The 25,379-nt window shown below is 36.0% G+C and overlaps 1 protein-coding gene and 1 pseudogene across 1 annotated transcript in view; one reads left to right on the forward strand and one right to left on the reverse strand.

Annotated features, from left to right (window-relative positions):
• The window catches only part of LOC121986167 (callose synthase 3-like), a 126,307-nt gene that overhangs the window by 68,412 nt on the left and 32,516 nt on the right, over positions 1-25,379 (forward strand). The window contains exons 21-28 of the mRNA XM_042539991.1: positions 6,861-6,910; positions 6,996-7,082; positions 23,115-23,252; positions 23,366-23,454; positions 23,529-23,622; positions 23,735-23,895; positions 24,018-24,147; positions 24,223-24,320. Coding sequence (XP_042395925.1) covers positions 6,861-6,910; positions 6,996-7,082; positions 23,115-23,252; positions 23,366-23,454; positions 23,529-23,622; positions 23,735-23,895; positions 24,018-24,147; positions 24,223-24,320 — 847 coding nt within the window. The remainder of the gene's footprint in view (positions 1-6,860; positions 6,911-6,995; positions 7,083-23,114; positions 23,253-23,365; positions 23,455-23,528; positions 23,623-23,734; positions 23,896-24,017; positions 24,148-24,222; positions 24,321-25,379) is intronic.
• On the reverse strand, positions 13,550-14,563 carry LOC121986166 (annotated as a pseudogene).

The following is a 25,379-nucleotide window of genomic DNA, read 5'->3' on the forward strand; positions in this document are numbered from 1 at the left end:
TTATCTAGTTTTCAAGTTAAATTAATTTTGTAATAACAAATCCTATTCAAAATCAACCTATGTGCTTCTCAATGAAGAGTGCAGAATTATATCTATATATTGAAGGACATGTTTTGGTGAATTGGGATGTGCTGCCACATGGAACTTTCTATGGCCTGCATTTCATTGGTTGCTTAAATTGTATTGCCTGCTACGTTGATCTGTTCCTCTAAAATCAGAAACATGTGTGGACAGAAGGATGAAGAAATAGGACATTGAGGAGGCAAAGGGACGACATTTTTCATTGTCATGTTTCTGCTCACCCTCAACCTGATCCGTCACAGCCTTATCCCTTTTGCACATTGCCTATCTCCTCTGCCCTGGCACTTGCACCCCTGGCAAGTAATTATATAGCTCCATGTTCTTTCCTCTCTGGATTGGAGACCCACTCTGACTAATAGACACCTGAATGAGCTAAGGCTGTGAAGGAGATCTTGCAGACACCACCTCTATCAGTGTGAATGCTTGCCGAGGTACCACATGATGAAGTTGCCTATGAATGAGCTGAGAAGGTAAGAATATCATTCAGGCTCTGAAGTTGCTGGTGACCACAAGATGAAGTTGCAGACTCCACCCACCCACCACTACACACACACACACACAATGAAGTCATCGGTGAATATCAGGAAGGATATTATCTAGTCCCTGAAATTGCTGGTGAACTTCACAATGAGGTTGCTTATTTCTCTCTTCCTCAGCTGATTTGATCTTGTGGCCTCTACCTTGTTCTCAAGTCTTGCCAGTACTGCTTTTGCATAATCTCTAGCTTCTTCTTCAATGTTGTCACCAAACTATTTGACCCTTTGCTACCTGACTCATTTCTTGCACACCTTTGAGGTGCCTAACGGTCATCCATGCTTGCAGTCTAGCTGTTCAGTTTGCCTCAGTGCCATTTTGCGTTTGCTTCCCGCATAAATAAGTAGGATCGGTAGTAACAATACATGATGGTGACTTAAGGAAACACTAAATAAGCAGTCAAGACATCATGGATTCTATTGGGATTACACCAAACAATTCATACTTCTTTAATTTTATTTCATTGAATAAGGTAGTTAAATAACTGAAAGTGGAACAAATTGGATAAATAATTAATTCTGATCAAAATTAGAATTAGTACCAATTTTTACATTGATAATTTTTTACTATTTTTCTCACATTTTTTATATTCAATATTAAATTGAAATGTAGTGTGCTAATCTAAATTAGCATAATTAATTTCATCATCAAAGTAACCAATTTAATTAAGTTTTAGGGTAATGTTATTTAATTATAGTTGATATGTAAGCTGTTGCAAAAAAGGTTTTTAGTATGTATTTTTTATATTCATGTAAAGGTACTGATGTAGTTCAAATGGTTATAGTTATAACTATGAATGGTTCAATATGTATTCATGGGCGATTGATCCCTTTAAAAGGGTGATTGCATCTACATGCCTTTTTGCTTGAGATAACAAGTTTGTTGCTAACTTTTTTGAACTTTTATCATAATCTATTTGTGTATTTACTCAGTTCTATTATTTATAAAATGTTTGACTTATTTAAAATTTAGGGTTCTTTAGTTATAGAATTAGTAAATTCATGGGGTGATCTAATTTTCTACTCTAATAATTATTGTGAGCATTTTGCCACTCACACCATCACTGCTGCTGGCTAGTTTTTTTAATGCTGCTCGCTTCTCCATATTGTTAGCTTTGTTATTCTCAAATCTCTTTCCTGGTGAGAATTTTAAATTAAATAGTGTCATTTTATCATTTTTCTATTATGATCAATTTTTTATCATGTCATAACTTTTCATATATTCTACTTGTGAAAGTTCAAGATTGTTCTAGCTTATGAATGCCTTTGGAAATATTGCTGACATGCTTAAGGGATTTTGTTGAACCATATCTTTAATGTTATCTCGATAAGCAAACATGAATCATGAAGTTTATGCGGAGTTTCATGTCTGGTTTCAGGATAACAAACAATCAAGCTCAGATCGGTGGATTGGAAAAATTAATTTTGTTGAGATACGCTCATTCTGGCATATTTTTCGAAGTTTTGATAGAATGTGGATCTTCTTTATCTTATGTCTGCAGGTGCATGTTGCTTACTGTTAGACTTCATCTAGCTAGTTATATGCTTATACACATATCTTATTTTCTTATCTATTATTTACGTTATCTGCATTTCTGTTTTAAAGGCCATGATTATAATTGCATGGAATGGTGGCTCAAGTGCCATCTTTGATGGTGAAGTGGTTAGGAAGGTTTTAAGCATATTCATAACTGCTGCAATCCTAAAGCTGGGCCAAGGTTTGACTGTTCAAAAATTATTTATGCTCTCTAAATCCTTTTTTAATTAAATGTTTATTAATATGAATGTCATGTTTTCTTTTGTGTTTTATTATATTTTTTGCATCATGATTTACTAAAATCAGTTTTGGGTACATTTTCTATGTTTATGGTGTGCAATGGTCCTATAATATGACTTAGTGGATCAATGGATTTGTTATCTACACTAGGGCAATGTTTTACGATAGAAGTGTATTCCTGAGGGAACTTAACCCATGTAACATATTTGACACTCAACTTTTCCTCAGTTTGAATGAAATTTAGTATACATTATTAGTGCATTGTGGCTAGTGGGTAGGTCTTATGCCAATATCTTAAGGGTTTGAATGATAGTTTGAAAGTCTTGGTTGTAGCTTGAATAAGATGTTTGTTTTTGTTGAGGTTTTCACAAAAAAATGCAATTGAATCTTTTTCTTGGTTCAATGGTTCTCCTTCACCTACCTCAGATGCATCACAAGATAATTTAAATGCTTTAGAGAGGTCAGCACTTCTAAAAAATAGCATCTTAGCTATCCTTCTATTTATCCCAAAAGGTGGCAAAGGCAGGTTTAGACCATTGAAACTTTGCTTTCTTTAGCAACTTCATTTAGGGAGCTATCATAATATTGATTCCTTAATGAAGCGTCTATAGAATGTCACAAAACTGTGAAGATTTGATCATCTGAAGGGTATTTGGTTTAATCTAGTCCTTGTTATCTTTAATTTCCCTAGATGTGTTGAAGTGTTCTCTTCAGATTTGGTAAATCTGAGGAAAGAAGCTAGGGTTGTGAAAAGGAGTACTTCAAATTGCCAAACAAACTTTTCTATCCTATGGATCTATAGGATGAGGCATATGTGTTTCGTGTAGGTATCATGTGCGTCACTGTAGATCAAGGTGTACTGAAATTATAAAGGGTTCCAAGGCTTGGTTTATCACCCTCATGAATGAGGTACTTGGGGTGTTTAAATGAAGAGTATGACTAGCCATTCCTACAGTTCATCCTGCACCTTAAAAACAGGATTCCACTAATGTTCAATCCTGATCAAAATCTAGTGATATCCACTACACAATCAATCTTAAAGAACAATTAAAATCTCAGCAAAGCCGTGTGACCATACCCTCTCTAGGGCTTTCGGTCGGGCAGTAGACCCATCACGATTGACTTTATTTGTAGACACTCATTTGCACCCAATTATTTTTTTCTCTACAGATGACTAGGGTTCTAAGTACCATTGTCATCTAGAGCATTCATCTCTTTAATCATAGCATTACACCAACTAACATGAGATAGAATTTCATGAATGATGACGATAAGTGTGATTATAAGACACAAAAGGATAAGTACATTTACCTTTACCTTGAGAAGAGCAATTGGTAGGTCATTACTTGAAACTGGATCCCAAGAAGAAGAAGTTGGCGCAGGACATGGATTAGGAGGAATATGTTGCCAAAAAAAAACTTGCTGTATGGGAGGCTTAACAAGAACATATTCAATAAGGTCTGAAATAGAGGATGTGATCGTATAGAATAACAACTCATCATCCTCCCTTGGCGAGGGCGATTGGTAGAGGAAAAAAGGTGTGGTTTCAAAAAAAAGTGATATCAGTGGACCCCAAATACTTGCTAAGATTAGGACAGTAACTTCTATATCCTTTTTGAACCCAAGAATACTCAAGAAAAACACACTTCAAAAGTTTTTAATCAAGTTTTATGACTTGAGGATGAATATCTGGAACAAAGCTAGCACACCTAAATGTTCTAGGTTCAATAGGAAGAAGTGATTTATTTGGAAAGAGAACGTGATAAGGAGTCTCAGCATGAATCAACGATGGCATACAATTAATTAGAAAACAAGTTGTGGAAACTACATCTACCCAAAACTGTTTAGGAACTTGCATTTGAAATAATAAGCTCTTGCAGTTTCAAGGTGTCTATTCTTTCTCTCTGCAATCCCATTTTGAGATGGTGTGTCTACACATGGTCTTGTTGAGTCATATAAATTTGAAAAGTTTCCATTAAGTATTCCGTGTGTTATCACTTTGCAATATTTGTACAGAAACAGTAAATTGAGATTTAATCTCAGCAAAAAAGGGAGAAAAATGAAAGAATAACTTAGAACGATTTTTCATTAAATATAACCATGTTATACAAGAATAGTCATCTACAAAAGTAGCAAAATTCTTAAACCCAGTTTGTGATATAATAGGATAAGGTCTCTAAACATCTAAATGAATTAATTCAAAAGGAGCACTAGCTTAGTTGTTTACTCTTGGACTTGAACTAAGACGATGATATTTAGCAAATTGACATGATTCACAATCTAATGGGAATAAATTATAAAATTAGGGACAAAATTTCTTCAATACTGGGAGTGAATGATAACCCAACTGACAATGTGTTTCAAATGGGGTGATTATTCCAGTATAGGCTATGGACTTTAGTACCTATGCATCAAGGGTGTATAGGTCCCCAAACTTATGTCCTTTATCAATAATCTTCTTTGCCGTAAATTTTGAAAAAGATAATAATCTAGAAAAAATGAGACATAACAGTTAAAAGTACTGGTGAATTTGCTTACAGAAATTAAATTAAAAGACAATTAAGAGAGAGAGTGTAATTGAATTGTAGGTGTTGAGTACTATGCCAGATCAAGAACATAAAGGTTGACCCATCTGTTAAAGTAACAGTATAAGCATAATCAATGACCCATTTGGAAGATGAGGAAGAAGACATGTATTTGGTTTACCTGACCTCGACGATGGTAGTAATTGGTGGATGAAGATTTTAACGATTCTTGGCGCCGAGAGAATTGACATATTTATCAGTAGAGTTCATGATAAACTTCTTCTCAGCCATATCGCCAAAGAGCAACAAGAAAAAAAACTGAGAACTAAATCTGAAATACTAAAGAAATTCTGAACCTGTTGCACAAAAAGGTGACACTCTTGAGCTGATGTTTACTCAACCAGGTTTACAAAGATGTTGTAAGGAGTAGGGACCATAATAGTGACAACTGAAGAAATTTCCAATAATGAACATGCTTTCACATGCTAGCACGTGGGATTGGACTAGAAAACTCGTAACAACATGTTTGGCTCACACGTAGAGATTCTAACAATTGGAATTTGGGCGATGACAGATTGATGATTGAGGGTTCCTCCTTGGCCAGCGACGGCTAATGAAAGAGAAAAGGAGGCTAGGGGGGTTTGGAATGACGTTCTGATACCATGTTAAGAATTTCGGGAGAATTAAATATATTCTTTTTTTATTCGTCAATATCATACATATCTATAGAGAGTATTACTTAATCAGATCCCTATGATCATGGTAAATCATATCTTTATATTTTTCTATTTTTATTTATATAATCTTTTGTGATTTCTGGCTCTGTTCCACTTGGAAATTTTCAAGAGTTTTCCTTGTTTTGATTGTCTTGTAGATTCCTCCAACTTTTATCTATTTCTAGTGGTTGATAATAAATGTGAACAAGGCACAGCTCATTTGTCTTATATATTTTCCTGTTCTTCTAACTTTCTGTTGTTTTAATTTTGCAGCTGTGCTTGATGTAATCTTTAACTGGAAAGCAAGAAGAAGGATGTCTTATCTTGCTAAGCTGAGATATGTTTTGAAGGTTATTTCGGCAGCTGTATGGGTGATAATTTTACCAGTTACTTATGCTTACTCTTGGAGAAATCCTACTGGCTTAGCAAGGGCAATTAAAGGTTGGCTCGGGGATGGTCAGAATCAGCCTTCGCTCTACATTTTGGCACTTGTCCTTTATCTATTGCCAAATATGCTTGCTATATTGTTATTCCTATTCCCGTTTCTGAGACGGTTTCTTGAGCGTTCAAATTATAAAATTGTTACTCTTTTAATGTGGTGGTCTCAGGTAATTACTGTTTTTTGAAGTCATTATTTCTCCATTGTTATTTTAGTTATAGGAATATGAGAAGTTTCTTTTTTAATTATTGCAGCCTCATCTATATGTGGGAAGAGGGATGCATGAAAGCTCATGGTCACTTTTCAAGTATGTACATCTGTTTTCTTTTGCCATTATAGCACTGGTTTTTTACTAGTATACATGCCACCTTATTTTGACATGCGTCATTTTGCTATTTTTTTAAAAAGATATACGGTGTTCTGGGTGCTTCTTATATCTACAAAGTTGGCCTTCAGTTTCTATATTGAGGTAAACTTGTCTTTTGAAAGATCACCATAAAGTCATTTTTCTTCAAGTTGCGCACAAACTTGACTGTTGAACTGATTTTTGCTAATTTTTTTCATGAGTCAAATATGCACATAATCCTGTGGTGTCATTCCAAGTTATTTTCTTTAATATAGATCAATCCTCTTGTGAAACCAACAAAAGATATCATGAGTCAGCAAATAACAACTTACCAATGGCATGAATTTTTCCCACGAGGTATATACTCAGAAAGAAATGTTCTCTGCCCTCAAATTGCTTTTGATATGTTATGTTTTCGCTAAAACAGTGTTTGCTATCTGCAGCCAATAACAACATTGTTGCTGTGATTGTGCTTTGGGCTCCTATAGTTCTTGTATACTTCTTTATCCTGATTATGTTCAGCCTATATACCTATTTCTTTGCAGATTGATTTATTGATCTGATGCTCGTCACTTTAGGTTTATTTTATGGACACTCAGATCTGGTATTCTATATTTTCAACTTTGGTTGGAGGCATTTATGGAGCTTGCCTTCGTCTTGGAGAGGTTTACTATTCACACTATCATATTTTTTTAATGGTTGCTTTTAGTTGCAAGTGCTTTTTGGGTTCAGTTATTATGCTTATGCATTTCGAAATATTTATATATTATCAAAAAATTGAACCTAGTAAGCTGATCTTCAATTTTATTTTTATTCTGGGCCACATATATAGACTTCCTTTAACAATTATTTATTGGTACTTCATGTACTCTTATTTGTTGTTTCCCAAATTCTTCACTTTAGTCCATCATGTAGCTTATTTACATAAATAAAGACACGCTGTTATCTAAAAGAGTATTTTTTTGACTGGATATGATTGTTAAGAACAAGGTTAAAAAATAAAAATTACATAGATAACACTATGTATTTTAATTTTTTTGTTAGATTAGATTAAACAAATAATATGCTGCACTGAAACAGAGATTTGAAAAAGAATGAGAGATACATTCTAATAGTATATGAATAATATAAGAGAGGGGTGAACTACTAGGGATCGACACATAATTTACCCTTATATCTGAAACATATGCAATTTATGTGACAGTTAACATAGTTCTCGAGGGCCATTCCATCCTGGTGGTACTTTTTCTAACTTGCATAATTGCTTTTCCTTACCAAAACCATGGCCATTCTAGGTTGAGATTTCTGAATAAACTTAACACAGTAAAAATTGTCTGCCACCGTCATCCTGAAAAACCCGCTAGTGTAATACTTGATAAGTAAGCCTTGATCATGTACTTGAGAAACTTCTGGAGGCTATAAAGGACTACAAAAGGATTTTTGGACACATGTTTAGTATTTAGGTTGGTTTGATTGCTTTGGTTTTTTAGTTCACTAGAGTTGGTAAAGAGAAACAAAACTGAGACCAATTTTTTTTTTTATAAATTTTTCAAATCAAAACCAAAGCAGAAAACAAAATTGAGTTTTGGGTTGGAGTGCTCATCTGAGTTACTGAGTTATGAGGGATTTTAACTGGTTGCTAGATTTTCACCAAGTTGAATATTTGGGCTTCATTTTTCTTTTCTCTAATTCACACTTTGACCATTTAACATACTAATGTTCGAGCTATATTTTATTCTGCACAAGTTGTTCAGGCTAGATTTGGTTAAATCTAGCTTCTTCGTTGTTTTGTCTTTCCAATTTATATTAACATATTCTCTCTATGAGGCCTGAATAAAAGTTCATTTCCACTTCTACTTTGAAATTCTTGTGGCCTCGTTTTGTAGATGTATCCCGACAATGTGCGGTTGACCGACTGCTTAATGCATATGCTGTATGCAAGCACATATGGGAATGTGTATGCATCTTTCAGAAATTATTAGTTCTGTTAACATTAATTCGACAATAAATGAGCTTACATCTTCTATATATCAATTTAGTCAACAAAGTAACAATACGAAATTGTATCTATCAATGAATTTAATCACCCTAAGCTATTTAAAGTCTCATATAAGATATTTCCCATTGATGTGAGAAATTCATAAGTGCACGATTGTCGTTAAGTAATAAAATATGAATCCCACAAGATGGTAAATCGAGTACTAGTCAAAATTACGAAGCAGACTATCTAGACAATCGAAAATCGCGAGAATCGTGAGAGAAAGAAAATGAATCAAGAAAGCAAGAGGAGTCTTAGGAGAGAATCACTTTTGGGAAACAATTCTAGGATTTTGATTTCACCATGATGTTTGGTAACACCCTAAATATTATTCTCTTTATTATCTCAATATTGATACGTATGAAGGTGGTCTATCCCGAGGTAACTAATATAGACTTTTTGAATAATACCAATGTGCCTACCCAAACGCGACACCCACTTTCAAGGTAGCCTCACTAAAGCGACTGCCTTCTTAGAGAGGTCCTACGGTCCTCTAAGTGCTATCCCTTACTTCGTGACATTGAATTGGGGTAAACCCATTAAGCTCTATGATAACCAATGATGAATTTGTGAGGTTTTGAACTACTTTCATGAACAACTCTCAAGTCTTGGTTCTTATGGGTTGGAGAGTTGGGTTCACTTTTTGTTCCTTCCTCTATCCCATGGGATATGAAAACACACGATTAGTATCATTATCATGTATGCACAATAAGGCTGGATCATGGATCAACAAATCATACGATAAAAGAAAGTTTAATTGATATAAAACAAGTGTTAACAAAATAATCGGGTTAACTCTCTCGTCCTAGAATTAAGAGTACTACTCCTTGGAGATGAAGTTACAATTAAAAGATGAGAAAGAAGATATTCTACAACTCAAAATCAAGGAAAAAAGGAGAAAAAAATGCTTAGTTGTGTGCCGATCGTCGTCTCTGGATGAGCTCCAAGCTGTATAATGGACGGAATCTTTGGTGGCTCCTTGGAAATGACTCTCCTAGGGTTGCTTGTCATAAGGGAACCCCCTTGATGGGGAGGGGAGAATCTCCTGATCTCTTCATGCCTTAAACAAGTGCCCCCTTGGTTCCTTTATAGTCTCTAAGAATACCAAAACTAACAATCTTTTCTAACAAATTGGGGGCATTTTCCTAGGATACAAAATTTCCATAAAATTAAGAGGCACCACTACATGTCCACGAAAATAATATTTTAGGGCCTAAAACATAGATGTTACGGGTTCCACCCTATACCAAATTGTAGATTTGGTAACGAACTTTGATTTGATAGGTTGTGGGCCCCATGGCTCAACTAGAGTCAAAAGTTATGCCCGTTTGAAGTTTGTTGAATTGTTTTCGTCTCGGGATAGCAATGAACACACCCTTGTCACCTAGCCCTATTTTTTTTATGCTTTGTAGAAAGTTGAAGTTCGAGTAGAACGTTGTTAATTAAGATAAAATGAATTCACCACTTTATTGAAAAGTAAGACATATTATATTATTATATACAAACAAGGGATCTATGTTAAGGAAACTATAATTAGGCTAATTGACAAATTGACCTAATTAATATATATCTATTAACTAATTTGTATCAATAATATAATAACTAATATATATATATACAAATAGGGTAACTAATATTTATATATATGGTAATACTCCTCCTCAAGTTGGAGCATAGATATTAATCATACCCAACTTGTTACAAAGATAATCAACTCGAACCCCATTTAAAACTTTTGTGAAGATGTTCCTAAGTTGTTCTCCAGTTTTCATATATTCGGTACAAATCAAGTTTTGTTTAAATTTTCTTACGAACAAAATGACAATTAATTTCAATGCGCTTAGTTCGCACATGAAACACAGGATTCGATGCAATATGAAGAGTAGCTTGGTTATCACACCATAGTTTAGCTGACACTGAAATTTTAAGTCCTCCTTCATCAAGAGTTGATATATCCATATTATTTTGCACTGGACCGTGACACAACGTTTTACTTTTTACCTTACATGAGACTAAATTTTCTCCAACAAAGATACAATAACTTGAAGTTGATCTTCTATTCATTTTAGAATCTACCGAATCTGTATATGAAAAACATTTAATATGAGCGTGCCCATAATTTTTATATATGACAGTAAGGTAATTCAACTTCCCAATCAACCTTCGGTATCTTTCAGGATGGTCAAATAGTTTTTCATCTCCTGTGAGACATGTTCTGAGTCATTGGAGTACTACAAAGCTTTGCTCCCAATTTTCCTATTTCAGTTAATAAGTCGAGGACATTTTCTCTGAGATAGAAATATACCTTTTTAACTGAGAACTTCATTACCCAAGAAATACTTTAGTACCCCCATGTCTTTTGTATGAAACCAAGTATGAATGAAAGATTTAAGAGATGATATTCCCATAGTATCATTTCCAATGTTAACAATATCATCTACATATGCAACTAATAGAATGATACTAGCTCTTGACTACTTGTAGAATACTGAATGGTTATACTTTTTTTTTATCATACCAAATTTTTCAATAATTTGACTAAATTTTCCAAACCAAGCATGAGGACTCTGTTTCAAACCATATAAAAATTTTCGTAGACGACAAACTTGCCCTGACTCCTTTGAGCAACAAAACCAGGAGGTTGCTCCATATACATCTACTCCTGAAGATCACCATCGATGTGGTGATGAAAGGGGGCCTCACTAGTGGGTCAAAGTAGAAGAAAAGCAGCGGACGTGGAGGTCAAAGTCAGAGCAATAAGGCCCCAGCCCAAAAAGCAAACCAACTGAGCGGCGCGTCGTATGTCGGGCCGGGCATGACCACTTGATCAACCTAAAGTGTGTCTGAACGGACACTCTGGGAAAGTCCGCGATTAAGGCCCATTGCTGAGTAACAACTCTATCGGACCGATACCCTCGTGCGGGAGACATGGCAACATATTATGTCCAGCATGCAAATCATATTTTAGAAGCTTCCAAGCTGTCATATCTGAGAGTTGCATTATTGTTTAAGGAATGGTATCAGAGACACTTTTTGACTTGTCTTTTCCTAAGATTCCTAGGAAAATGTGCCTATATCTTCAGATGCGTGCACGAACATTATAGTGACGCTATAAAAGGGGTTCCCATCTACAGAAGAAGGTATGCGCAACTTTGTTTTCTACATGCCTTAGTTACAGTTCTCCACTTTCCTACATCACTGAAGACTGACTTGAGCATCGGAGGGCCAACGCCGGGAACTTCTTCCCGACCCGGCATTGACGTTTTTGTGTTGTAGGATTGTGAGGAGTCTTCGTCACGTCAAACGAAATTGATGTAAAGCATTCTTAATATCAAGTTGATGTAAAGGCGCTAGCGGTCATTGAAATAAATAATCGAACAGATGCCAACTTTGTAATAGGAGAAACAGTGTCAGAATAATCCATCCTATAAATCTGAGCATATTCTTTAGCTACAAGACGTGCTTTTAATTTGGCAACTGACCCATCTAGATGTACTGAAACTGCGAATACCCATTTGCATCCAATAACCCGTTTCCTTGAAGGTAGATCAACCAAGTCCCAAGTGCCATTGTCATCTAAAGCATTCATTTCCTTTATCATTGCTTCTTTCCAATCAGGATTAAATATGATCTCACGCACATTTTTAGGAATAGAGACAGAATCAAGTGAAGCAATAAAAGAACAAGAGGAAGATGACAAGATGTTATAAGAAACAAAAGTAGGATAAGTATTGTCGTTCACCATTGTGTAATGCAATAGGAAGATCATCGCTTGGGACTCGGTGCAGGACATGAATCTAGAGGGTGACACATGGAGTATACTTGAATAACAGGAGGTTTGACAGGAGTCAATTCTGGGACTAGTGCGGAGGGTGATAAAGTGTCTTTCATGAATGTTAAAGTACCAATAAATCAGCATCCTCCCTTTGGTGAGTCAGAATTGGTGAGGATGGAAAATAAAGTGTCTTTCATGAATGTTATATCAATTGGGATAAGATATTTGTTAATACTGGGACAATAACACCTATAACCTTTTTGAAGATGAGAATAACAAAGGAAGATACACTTCAAAGACTTGTGATTTGATTTAGTGACATGTGGACGAACATCCTCAATAAAACAAGTGCTATCAAATATCCTAGGGTTACTAGGAAATAACGACTTATTAGGAAAAAGGATTTTGTAAGGGATCTCACCATAAAGAACAGAGGATGACATGCAGTTAATGAGAAAAGATGCTATAGACACTACATCAACTCAAAAAGGTTTGGGAACATTCATTTGAAATAAAAATGCCTGTGCGATTTCAAGAAGATGCCTATTTCTATGTTCAACTACACCATTTTGGGATGAAGTGTCAACATGAGGTTTTATGAAATATGCCATTTTAACCCATATACGGCTGGAATAAATAGGACATATAATCCTTAGCATTATCACTTCATAAATTACGGATGAATGTATTGAATTGAGTTTAATTTCAACATAAGACACAAAACAAAGAAAATTACTCAAAATGTTTTTTCATTGAATATAACTAGGTTACACGAGAGTAATCATCGACAAAAATAACAAAATATCTAAAACCAGATTTAAATAGAACAGGACAAGGACCCCAAATATCGGAATGAACTAATTCAAAAGGAATAGTAACACATTGATTTACTCTAGGACTTGAACTAAGACGGTCATGTTTTGCAAACGGGCACGACTCACAATCTAATGAAGACACCTTATCATATTGTGGATAAAGCTTTTTGAGCAAAGGTAGATATGGATGTCCCAATCTACAATGGGCCTCGAACGGAGAAGTGATACTTGAGCCAACAAAAGAATATGAGAGCGGTGTGTCAAGAATGTAAAGACCTCCAGACTCATATCCTTTACCAATAATCTTCTTCTTCAAAAGATTCTGAAATAAACAATGATTAGGAAAACATGAGATGCAACATTTAAGATTACGAGTTAGTTGACTGACAGAGAGCAAATTAAAGGATAAATTGGTAAATGTAAGATAGAGGATAGAGAAAGAAAAGGAGTAGGATTAATAGTGCTAGACTCACGAACAAGATAGAGACACATCAACTAAAGTAATGTTAGATTTGGACTAACAAGTAAAAAATAGACTAGAATTATCTGTCATATGATTTGTGGTACCATAATCAATCATCTATTTGGAAGAGGAGGAAAGAAGACATGCGTTTTGTTTACATGAATCAGCAATAGTAGTGATAAAGGAAGATGAAGACTTGAGTGATTCCTGATATTTTGAGAATTTGATAAATTCATCTGCAGAGATAAGGACCGATTTATTCGAGGCATCATTAGAGGGTGCAATATGGGCTATAAGTGGTTTTGCTAATTTTTATACGGTAATTTTCTACACTCAAACTTAGTATGACCCAACTTACGACAGTAGTTGCATATAATACTATCCGAATTTGGCGTTCGAGTTTCAAAGCCATGTGAGCCACCTCCTTTGTTTCCATTGTGACTAGTTGGTCTTCCAGGTACATATTTAGTATTGCAACTCACCAAAGCACCACTTAGTGAAATGAGTGCAGTATTTTCTGTACGAAAAATACGACTAAATACATCTTGTCAAGCAGAGACATCAGAACCAGAGAGGACTTGTGACTTAGTCTCGTTGGCGTTGTTGAACCTTCATATCAGGGCTAAAGGGCAAAAGCATATTAAACTCCTCATATGTCTTCTTGAATGCCATAAAATAATTGATGGGAGGTTGATCTTGTTTTTCCACACGATACTTTACAAACCTCATACATGCGAGAGAGATTTCATTTCCCAGAACACAGAAATTCCAAGTAATCCATTAGTTCTTTAATAAATTCATAATGATTGATCAAACCTTTTTTCTCACTAAATACAATTCTGAATCTGGAGGAACAATCGAGCATCTTCTCTAAGCCATGTCTGCTTTGAATCATCTTGAGGAGGGTTTAAATGACCATCTTTGTCAATACTTCGTAGATAAAGACGAACCATCTTACTCCAATTCAAATAGTTCAAATCATTTAGCTTATAGTTCGTGATTTTAGACATCACTGGTATCATATCTGTCACAAAAGAAGGCTTATTTTCAGCCATAAGATTTTATCCCAAAGGAAGTCAAATAAAAGAGGAAGGAAGACTTCTCTTATTCCTGCCGAAGAAAGTCCAAGATACCTCTATGGCTGCTAGAAGAGGAGAGCAATGAAACTTCTCTGTTTTCTGTAGTAAGAGGACCAAGACGTCAAGGAGAAGAGAGCAATGGCGGACGCTGCTAAGCAAGAAGAGAGCAGTGACAACTTTCGGAATTGTCAGCTTCTCTGGTTGCGCACGACGTCGGTGACCAGAGAAACTACAACCAGGGAGGGCAGTGACGACGACTGCTCGATGAGAACAGTGACCGCTGTTTCTCACTGGAGCTTTAGTCGTTGTAACTCTAAAGCCACCTGGAGATGTGGGCGGCGATCAAGCTTTGGTGAATGTTGACGTAGGTGGAGAGCACTTGTGCTTCCAGTCGAAGAAGTTGTGCTCGGCAAAGAACTTCTCGAAGGGATGTTCGATGAGGTGGAAGACGTTGGGACAAACGTTGGCAAACACCCTGTGTGATAGCTCGGTGAAGCGCATGAAGATAACGAAGTGGCTGACCAGAAAGTTAGTGGAGACGCCAAGGTAGCGGGCGAGAGCGACCTGGCGCAGAAGACTGTCGGGTTGGTGTGTAGGTGTATGAGGCGAATGAACAAGGGAAGAAGGGGTGGCGGTGGCCGACTTTGTTGAACGCGAACAGATCTGCAGGTTCCAGATGATAACGCCCAGAACGCAACACTAAAATAAAATTGCCAAAGAAAGGATCAGAGTGGTGTGGCAGAGAGGCCGGTGGAAGGCAGCACCGTCGAGAGAAGGAAGAGGAGCCCAGACTGCGCTGTCGAGAGAAGGAAGAGAGTCGGTGGCCGTCAAGAGAAGGAAGAGAGTCGGTGGCCGTTGAGAGGAGGAAATGAATCGGTGGGAGGCGACTTCCTAATTTTGACACGGAGAGAAGAAAACAAAGCAGCGATGACAATAAGGGGTGACGCGGATGGAACCCTAATTTTACATTGATATCATGTTAATTAAGATAAAAAGAATCCATCACTTTATTGAAAAGTAAGACATATTTATATACAAATAAGGGGGTTATTTTAAGGAAACTATAATTAGGCTAATTGACAAATTAGCCTAATTAACATATATCTATCAATTTATTTGTACCAATAATATGATAACTCATATATATATATATATATATATATATATATAGTAACTAATATTTATATATATACTGATAATAGTTGTAAAGTTGTTATTGTGGGTGGTTTTCTTAAAACAATGTCTGTTTTAAGGTTGGGGTGGTTAGATATTTGGTTCAGGGTGATTAGGGATTGTTTTTCGTTTAGAGAGAGAGACTAGGTTAGGAGATAGGGTACCTTGTTTATCTTCCCTACAACTTCCTTTGTTTATCTTCCAGGGAACCTCACGTATACAGGATCTCACTGTTGAATCGTTGCCCTAACTATTTCATAAGACTTCGGGTAGTAAACCCTTCTTACTTAGCTTGCACAGGAGATATTTGGCGAATATTTCAGTTATTCCTGACATAATTGCTGTTTATCCATTGATTACTTAGAAAAGGACCGAGGAAGAGGGGAAAGAGCAAGGAGTAGGTGGGAGTAACAAGGTAGAGCCCTCCTGACCAAGTCAGGGAGTTTAGTTCACCATATGAACAAAGTTCCTTTATTTATCATAGAAATTTACAAGGAACTAAAATAAAACAAACAAGCTGAAATAAAACTGGTAAAATAGCACGCAGAGATTTACATATAGATATGCTTACATAAGGAGATTACATAAGGAAACTTACATAAGGGAAACTTACAAGAGAACTAAACAGAAACTGCTCACATTGAGATTGAAATTTACAAGAGAACTAAACAGAAACTGCTCGCACTGAGACTGAAACTTACAAGAGAATTAAACATAAACTGCCCGCACTGAGACTGAAACTAAGACAATTTGTACGCTGCTTCTAGGAGGATGCCTTCCATTGGAGGTTTGGAAGACCTTTTATAGGAAGAAAAGGAGGTTGCTTGAGGGGGAAGGAAAGGAGATTGTTTCCGTAGGAAGATATGCTTGCTGATGATTTGAGAAGAGAGATAAGAGAGGGGTCTGGAAAGAGGAGAGCTATAGGTGATAGATGGGTGATTAGAAGAGAGGGATCTGGCAAGAGGAGAGAAGTATGTGACAGGTGGGTAAAACAAAACATCATGGATGCCGTTTTTATGAGTGGGTTGAGGTACCATGGTATTGTAGGTAGTGGAGATAATGTCAGGCGTGAAGTAGTGGTAAGTTTGTAGGTTTATATGTCTACTGAGTAGAAATGTTTGGTGCTGCAGTCTACTGTGTAGAAATGTTTGCTACTGGAGTGAGGCCAGGATTCCGTCATATTCTCTAAGTTGTGTTCCCATGTTGAATCTAAGGAAGGAGCTTGAGAGCTGGTAGCCTGAGTTGCAGACCTAGTACGGTAGAGTGCTTCCTGTATACTCTAGCAGAAAGGGTTGAACTTGCTAAGCATTTTTTGCCGAGTTGTTCAATTTTCCTTTGGTAATGATGAAAGAGAGTTGTATGTTGTGTTGTAAAAGAAAAGGGAAAGCATTGGGTACCCATATCTTTGGACCAATAAATTTTGTCTGTATAGGACTCGCCTGTTAGGATGTAGTTTTCGGGGTATTCGATTTTATCCCAAGCCCAATTTGTGCTTTGTATAGAGGCTCGCTAATGTTTTAGCTGATCAACAAACGTTGGAGGGGCTTTTCGGTCAATGTTAGGATCAGATGAATAATCTTGAAGTTCTGCTTAGTAGCTGCCTACTTCATTAATGTCAAGTTTACCAAGTGTTTAGCGGGCTCAATTTTTAGATCAAGCCATTCAGGAGGGGTACTGTCAAATGTACATACAATGAAAGTTTTTTCTTCTTCTTCTAGGGATTGAGAAATAATAGGCCATAATTTCTAGGGGAACTCTTTTTCTGAGTCGAGATCATGTATCCAGAGCTTGTAAAGAAGTCTATAGTCCATTAAAGTGAATGGAGTGATCTATCTTCCTTTATAAGAAGTTGTAGTATATGTTGCATAGTCCAGATTGACCTTATGAAAAGAATAAAGGAGCTGACATTGACATCCATACTTCGTGGAATCCGCACAAGCGGGGCCAAGTTTTTCGTATTTTAGTTTAGGGCTAATTTCGGCTTCATAGACAATAGTCATCTGTCATCTGTCATCTGTCATCTGTCAGGTGGCCTTTCGTGGAAAGTTTTCATGCCTCAAATTTTCATAAAAGTTGGTAAGGTTGATTTCTCCACTAGACTTCTTGCATAGGAAGTAACATCTTGTGAGATAGTATTATGGAGGCCCAACAGATGGGCCTCAGAAGCTTGTTGGGCTCCTGTGGCATTGGCCCTTTCTTTTAATTGGGCCAAAGTTAAGTAATTTGGCCAGTGAGGAGGTTGTCCGAAACGGCTAGAGGAAGATGCAGGTGATGTAGGAGCATCTTCAGAACTAAATATTTGAACATAAGTTATGGGCATGGTGATAGGCGGTGGGACTGTCCTAAGTAAAGTACTAATGAAAAATTAGGACCGCTGGGTCCTTGCAACATCAAATGCTTCTTCAATAGAGTATAACCTTTTAAAATAAGGATATTCCAAGCCTTGGATGGCTAAGTTAGCTTCTTCCAAGTAGCATATACTCCAGCTTATGGTCCGGAGAAAACATCATAGTAAGAAAACTTCTTGCGGGTTTTGTATTATAGTAAGGAAGATATTGGACAAAGCATTAATTACTGTAATTTTGTAGCAAGAACTGTCGTGAATTGTAGGGATATTCTAGATGCTATCATGGAGGTAGTTTTGCAAAATGATGGAGGGATTGAGAGAGATGTCTTACATAGAATACAAGCAGGATGGGTAAAATGGAGGGGAGCGTCGAGTGTTTTATGTGACCGTAAAGTACGTCTTAAACTTAAAGGTAAGTTCTATAAAGCCGCATTAGATCTGCTATGTTATATGAAGCTGAATGTTAGGCTATGACTCGAGCACATGAGCAGAAGATGAGAGTTGCAGAGATGAGGATGTTAAGGTGAATATGTGGACATACGAGGATGAACAAAATAAGAAATGAGAGCATTAGAGAGAAAGTTGGAGTTGCATCTATCGAGGAAAAACTCCGAGAGACACGTTTAAGATGGTACGGATATGTACTTAGACGACCAATAAATGCTCTAGTTAGGCGATGTGAAACTATGATAAACTTACATATCAAACGAGGAAGAGGAAGACCAAAAAAGACTTGGTTAGCAACAATAAAATAAAATAAAATTTATTTAAATATAGATGATGATATAATAGGAGATAGAGCTCAATGGCGTAAAAGGATTCATACAGCTGACCCCACCTAGTTGGAAAAAGCTTGGTTGTTATTGTTGTTGTGTCACGGAGGCGATTTTGGATGGGAGCTAATTTGTCTCTAGAAGGAAAGTGAAATTGATTTTCATATTATGTAAATTGTTGTAAATCTTTGTTACCAAAACATAGTTTTGGTAGCAAATGTACGTACTTTTCTTGGATGATTCATGGTCCTATCAAAATAGAAGACTTAGTGTAATAAACGAGATAATGTATCAGCAAAGGAGTTAGTAACGCCCTTGATATGTTCCTATTGCTACCCTTTTCGTAACCCTTTTGTTTGTTGGCCATATTTGTTGTTAGCTTCACAATCCGTGCATATAGTAATTTCTTGTTTGTTGCAGACAAATAATCTAAAAGTCTTTAAGCAATAAATTACAGCTAATATTTCGTAATCTATTGAAGTCCCCTCTTTTGCCGATTCCTCAAAGTATGGATGCCAATGCCAACTCCTTTATTCTTTTTGTTAGGCCAAGCTGGATTATGAAGCATATACTATAACTTCTTATAAAGGCAGGCATATCACTCTATTCATGGACAAGCTCTAGATAGATCCTGACTCAGTAAAAGAGTTCCCCTAGAAATTAGCGGCTATTATTTCTTTGGCCCTAGAAGAAGAATCTTTCGTTGTATGTACATTTTGACAGTGCCCATACTGAATGACTTGATTTAAAAATTGAGTCTGCTAGACATTTGGTAAAACTTGACATTAATGAAGTAGATGATTACCAAGTAGAACTTCAAGATTATCCATCTGATCCTAACATTGACCGGGAAATCCCTCCAATGTTTGTTGATTAGCTAAAACATTAGCGAGCCTATGTACAAGGCACAAATTGGGCTTAGGATAGAATTGAATACCTCGAAAACTACATCCTAGTAGGCGAGTCCTATACAGACAAAATTTATTGGTCCAAAGATATGGGTACCCAATTCTTTCCCTTTTCTTTTACAACACAACATACAACTCTCTTTCATCATTACCAAAGGAAAATTGAACGACTTAGCAAAAAATGCTTAGCAAGTTCAACCTTGCTAGAGTATACAGGGAAGCACTCTACTATATTAGGTCTGTAATTCAGGCTACCAGCTCTCAAGTTCCTTCCTTAGATTCAACAGGGGACATAACTTAGAGAATATGGAATCCTGAACTCACTCCAGCAACGAACATTTTTACGCAGTAGACTACACCACCAGACATTTCTACTTAGTAGACTTATAAACCTACCACTACTCCACGCCTGACATCGTCTCCAGTACCTCCACCCATATCAAAACGTCATCCATGATGTTTGTTCTACCCACTGTCACATACTTCTCTCCTCTTGTCAGGTCTCTGTCTTCTAATCACCCCCCTGTCACCTATAGCTCTCTTTTTTCCAGCCCCCTCTTATCTCTCTTCTCAAATCACCACCAAGCATGCCTTCCTTCATAAACAATCTCCTTTCCTTCCCCCTCAAGCAACCTCCTTTTCTTCCTATAAAAGGCCTTCTAAACCTCTAAGGCAAGGCATCCTCCCAGAAGCAGCGTACTAGTTGTCTCAGTTTCTGTTTAGTTCTCTTGTAAGTTTCCCTTATGTAAGCATATCCATATGTAAATCTTTGCGTGCTATTTTATCTGTTTTATTTCTGCTTGTTTGGTTTATTTTAGTTCTTTGTAAATTTCTATGATAAATAAAGAACTTTGTTCATATTAACTAAACTCCTGACTTGGTCAAGAGGGCTCTACCTTGTTACTCCCACTTACTCCCTCCTTCTCAGTCATTTTCTAAGTAACCAACGGTGAAAAGTAACTATGTCAGACAAACAAAGGAAGCTGTAGGGAAGATAAACAAGGTACCCTATCTCCTGACCTAGTCTCTCTCTCCAAACGAAAAACAATCCCTGATCACCCTAAACCAATTATCTAAGCACCCCAACTCATCCTCCAACCTTAAAACAGGCACTGGTTTTAAGAAAACTACTCACAATAATAACTTTACAACTTTCTACTCAAATTTCTACGAAGCATAAAAAAATGAAAAATTTGGTATTAGAGCCTTAAGATTTTAGTGGCCAAAAACTTACATGAACAAAGTGCAATATAAAAATGCTCATTACGAGTACACCCTTGTATTCTGACAACAATTTTCTAAAACAAAAGAAACTCGTTATTGTAATTCGATATTAATAGGCTAGGGAGACCAAATATTAGTACAACAGAATAACACTATATTAACTTTGCTTACGTCTTTATATCTCCGCCTTACAGTCTTAGAAAATCAAATAGAAACAATTGAAAGTCATCTTTACAAAAAATACTCAAGCCACCGATCTCAAAGAGTCTCCAAAATCAAATAAAGACCTTAATAAATTTTCCCTAGGCAAAATAGTCCCAAGACAATTGCCTAGTACTTATAAGTTTCTTATTTATACAAACGAACCAACCAAAAATTCCACCAATGAATCCACACTCTAGAACACAAACTGTGTCTTTTGTAGGACCTTCTCATACACTAAGAGAACCACACCGTACTTTAACTACCCTACCTAGAAGACAAAACCAGGTTGCTACCTACCAATTACAAGAACTTATTAATATTGAATAAAATTTAGATACCTTTTCTAATAAACAATTAAATACTCTTAATCTATAAAGGTTATACAATCAAGGATCGCTATCCTTTTCCACATCACTTTATCGACATCACATAACACAACCACTTCATTTACTAGATGGAGGCGAATGTTTTACACTTATGACTGAAGAGTCAGCAAGAACACTCTTGCAGCGTAAACATAATTATATCCATTTAGGACTAATTGTGTTTGACCTTAGAGGACTTATAAGAAAAAGCAGAGGAGCTAAAGTGTTTTTATTTCTCTATGATTCTAGGTTTTCAAATAATGATAAAGCAGTTATTGGACTTATAGAAGTTGTTATGAATAGTAATCTAGTAAATACTTATTTCTTCCCAAACTTTAATATGGCTATACCATATTTTATAGAGCATATTAAAATCTCAGTCAAAGTAAGAGACTATGAAGATTTCCAAAAATATAATATACAGATAGATATAATTTTTCTAGGAAAAACAATGACTAATATTAATAATAGCTTTAAAGTTCAAATAAACAATATTATTAAAACCGTTATAAAAAAAAGGACAGTCCGGTGCACGAAGCTCCCGCCATGCGGGGTCCTCGGGAATTTATTTACTCTAAGAATTTTCGTCTAATATATTTGCCGGACTAGACCAAACCCTTAATCTAGAATTAAGTACTAAACCACAAACTTTACAACCAATGGACTATATTATTTATAAAGATAGACATAGTAGTTCTATAGTAAGATTTCATAATTACAAAACTTTTACTTTACAAGAAGAAAATGATGAAACATAGTAGTCTATTAATCATTATGGATTCAGGGACACTTCCGCATATATGTCTATTAATTCTTATTGATTAAACATGAAAGATTTAGGGTTTATAGTTGATGGTTTTCACTATAAAAATAATTTTAACCTAACAGGTAGTTCAAATTCCTCACTGATATCATGAAGTATAATTGGACTACACCTTGATTTAGATGGCGTTTAGTTTTTTTAGATAATTTAATGTTAATCCTGATCCAAGTTGCCTGAAGTTTTTGAACCATCAATAATCACTTCTTTACAATTACACAAATTTTCTGAGTTGTTTCATTTTGTTCATTCTTAGAGATTAAGTTAGATTGAACTAATAATTTAATATTATTGGAGGTGTGAACTGATGATTAAAGCAATGTGCAACAACTTTTGCATATGCCATGTGCTGATCTGCAATGCTCTTTATAAAACAAAGTTTTTTGTAAGGAGCTCTTTTTTATTATCTTGTTAGCTGAAATTCATATTATATTCCACAAGTAACAAAAGGAAGCCTTGTATAGAATCTACTTGGGGTTATAAATATATTTTTACCCTTCAGTTGAGCTAATACGATACTTTCGTTCAGGCTTTGGTTGGCATTCATGGTGTTAATGATCCTTTATTCCTTTATCAATTTGCTGCTTATGATATTGCTGGGCGTTGCTGTCTCTCAGCTGATATGACAACTTTTAGTAATTGAAACCGTTCATTCTTATCATGTTTAAAGAGGCAAGGATGTTCATTCCATGTTTTGTTTCATAATATTTCAGATCCGCACATTAGGAATGCTAAGGTCAAGGTTTGAATCCTTGCCTAGTGCCTTTAATGGCCGGTTGATCCCACGTGAACAATCTGAAGCTAGCAAAACGAAGAGTTTACTTGCTTCTTTATCTAGCAAGTTTGAAGAGGTTTAATACCTTCTTGGAATTTGAAAATTTTGGCACATAAATTTTCTGTTACTTGACTGTTCACATTTTACTTTGTATTTCTGAAATTTAATTATCTCTGCTGGCTTATTCAGACAATTACTGAGAAGGAGGCAGCCAGATTTGCACAAATCTGGAACAAGATAATCACTAGTTTCCGAGATGAAGATCTAATAAGTAATAGGTACCTTCTCATTTTCTGATAAGCATAACTGATATTCTATTCCAAATTTGTTAACATTTTAGGTTTTTAAATAGGGAAATGGACTTGTTGCTTGTTCCTTACACTGCTGATCGTGATTTGAGTAAACTGAACATTAGACAGTGGCCTCCTTTCTTACTAGCTAGCAAGGTACATGACCACTATTGTTGTTCTTCATCCCCTTGCATGTGATTCCTGAATAATTTTCGAGGTATTGATAGAGAGTGCTTATTTTCTTGGTGTTTTTGGCTACTTGTGTTAGATCCCTACTGCCCTTGACATGGCAAAAGATAGCCACAGAAAGTACCGTGAACTGAAGAAGAGAATAAAAGCTGATTATTATATGATTTGTGCTGTTGAAGAGTGCTATGTGTCATTTAAAAGCATCATCAAGGATTTAGTTGATGGTTACCCAGAAAAAGAGTAAGCTATTTCTTGCTAAAATCCACCACTGTTGTCGGTTTATCTGTTGCGTCAGGCTCCCTTTGCCTAATTATTTCCTTAGATTCTTAACTTATGCATCATTGACTTCATCACTGTGTTAGGGTTGTAGACACAATTTTCGTGAAGATAGAGGAGATTATTAAAATTATTGATGATGAAAAGAAGAATGAACTGGATCTGAGTCATCTTCCCAGTTTATGCAAGATATTTATTGACTTGATTGAGTTGCTGGTAAGCTTTTTTGTTTTATGAAGGTTTTCTCAAGCTTTATAATCATTGTGTTCTACCAATTGTTTCTTGAACCAGATGACTAATAAGGAAGAGGACAGAGATAAGGTTATTATTTATTTCCAAGACATGCTTGAGGTGGTGACTAGGGATATGATGGACGAAGAGCTTGCTGGGTAAGATGTTTACCTTCACAACAGGATGACTACCACTAATCCCAATCCTTTTGTTATTGAAATTTGTATGGAAAAATTTGCTAATTAATCTTCTTTCTTGGTGATACTCAAGGGCCAATTGCAAGGAAATCAACAACTGCTATCAATTACGAAAGGTTAAACCATAAAACAAGTAACTGGAAATAAGTTTCTTTCTTGGTCAAGCAATAGGTTAAACCCTAAACAAGCAAAACTTACTATACTATCAATTTGAAGGAAATAAACAACTACTAATGGCAAAACCACATATTACTGGGAGCATGGTTGGACCAATGAAATGACAATGAGCCTTTGCACTCTCCCATTCTGCCATAGGGAGTGGTGTCTAGGTCTGCTTTAACACGTGCATGGATTCCAAGGATAGCTCGAATGTTTGTCTAACACATGCCTTTTCACTCTCCCATTCTGTGTCAATGCACGATGAAGGTGAAAAACTGTTTTAACTGCTAATGGTCAAGAAGTCACCCTCATGAGCTAATGACCCTATCCATTTTGTACTATCTGTATCGGCAAGAAAGTCATTCGATTGTTATGATAGGTCCTAGGAGAATCACTAAATCAGCTAAAAATTTGAAACATGACCACTAAGTTGAACAAAGGATATAAATCAACTTTAAACAATTTAATACTATCCAAAGTGATAATGTTTGGGTCTTGTAAAGTTAAGAGATCTGATTAAATCATATTGATGGAGGTTTTATTAATAGCCTGAGTTTATATGAAAAGTTAGGAAGTCCCTTGTGTGTTTTGATGCTTGGCAATTGGGATAACGTAAGCAGTTTGTCTTTAATGAGTTTATTGAGTTTACAAGTTGGCTTGGTTCAAGCTAGGATGACAAGTATAAATCCATTGGAAGCTTTGACCTTGAAGGGATGCCATCAAGCTTGGACAATGGACACTGAAGAATTGAAGACATTTGTACTTACTATCGGTAGAATATAATTGAATGTACATGTCCTTTGTGGATAGGAGTGTAATTACCTAGAGAGCCTTTATTTTTAGAGGTCTTATCGCACTTGT

The sequence above is a fragment of the Zingiber officinale genome, chromosome 5B, assembly GCF_018446385.1.
Source record: "Zingiber officinale cultivar Zhangliang chromosome 5B, Zo_v1.1, whole genome shotgun sequence".
In the NCBI taxonomy this organism is placed as follows: Eukaryota; Viridiplantae; Streptophyta; class Magnoliopsida; order Zingiberales; family Zingiberaceae; genus Zingiber; species Zingiber officinale.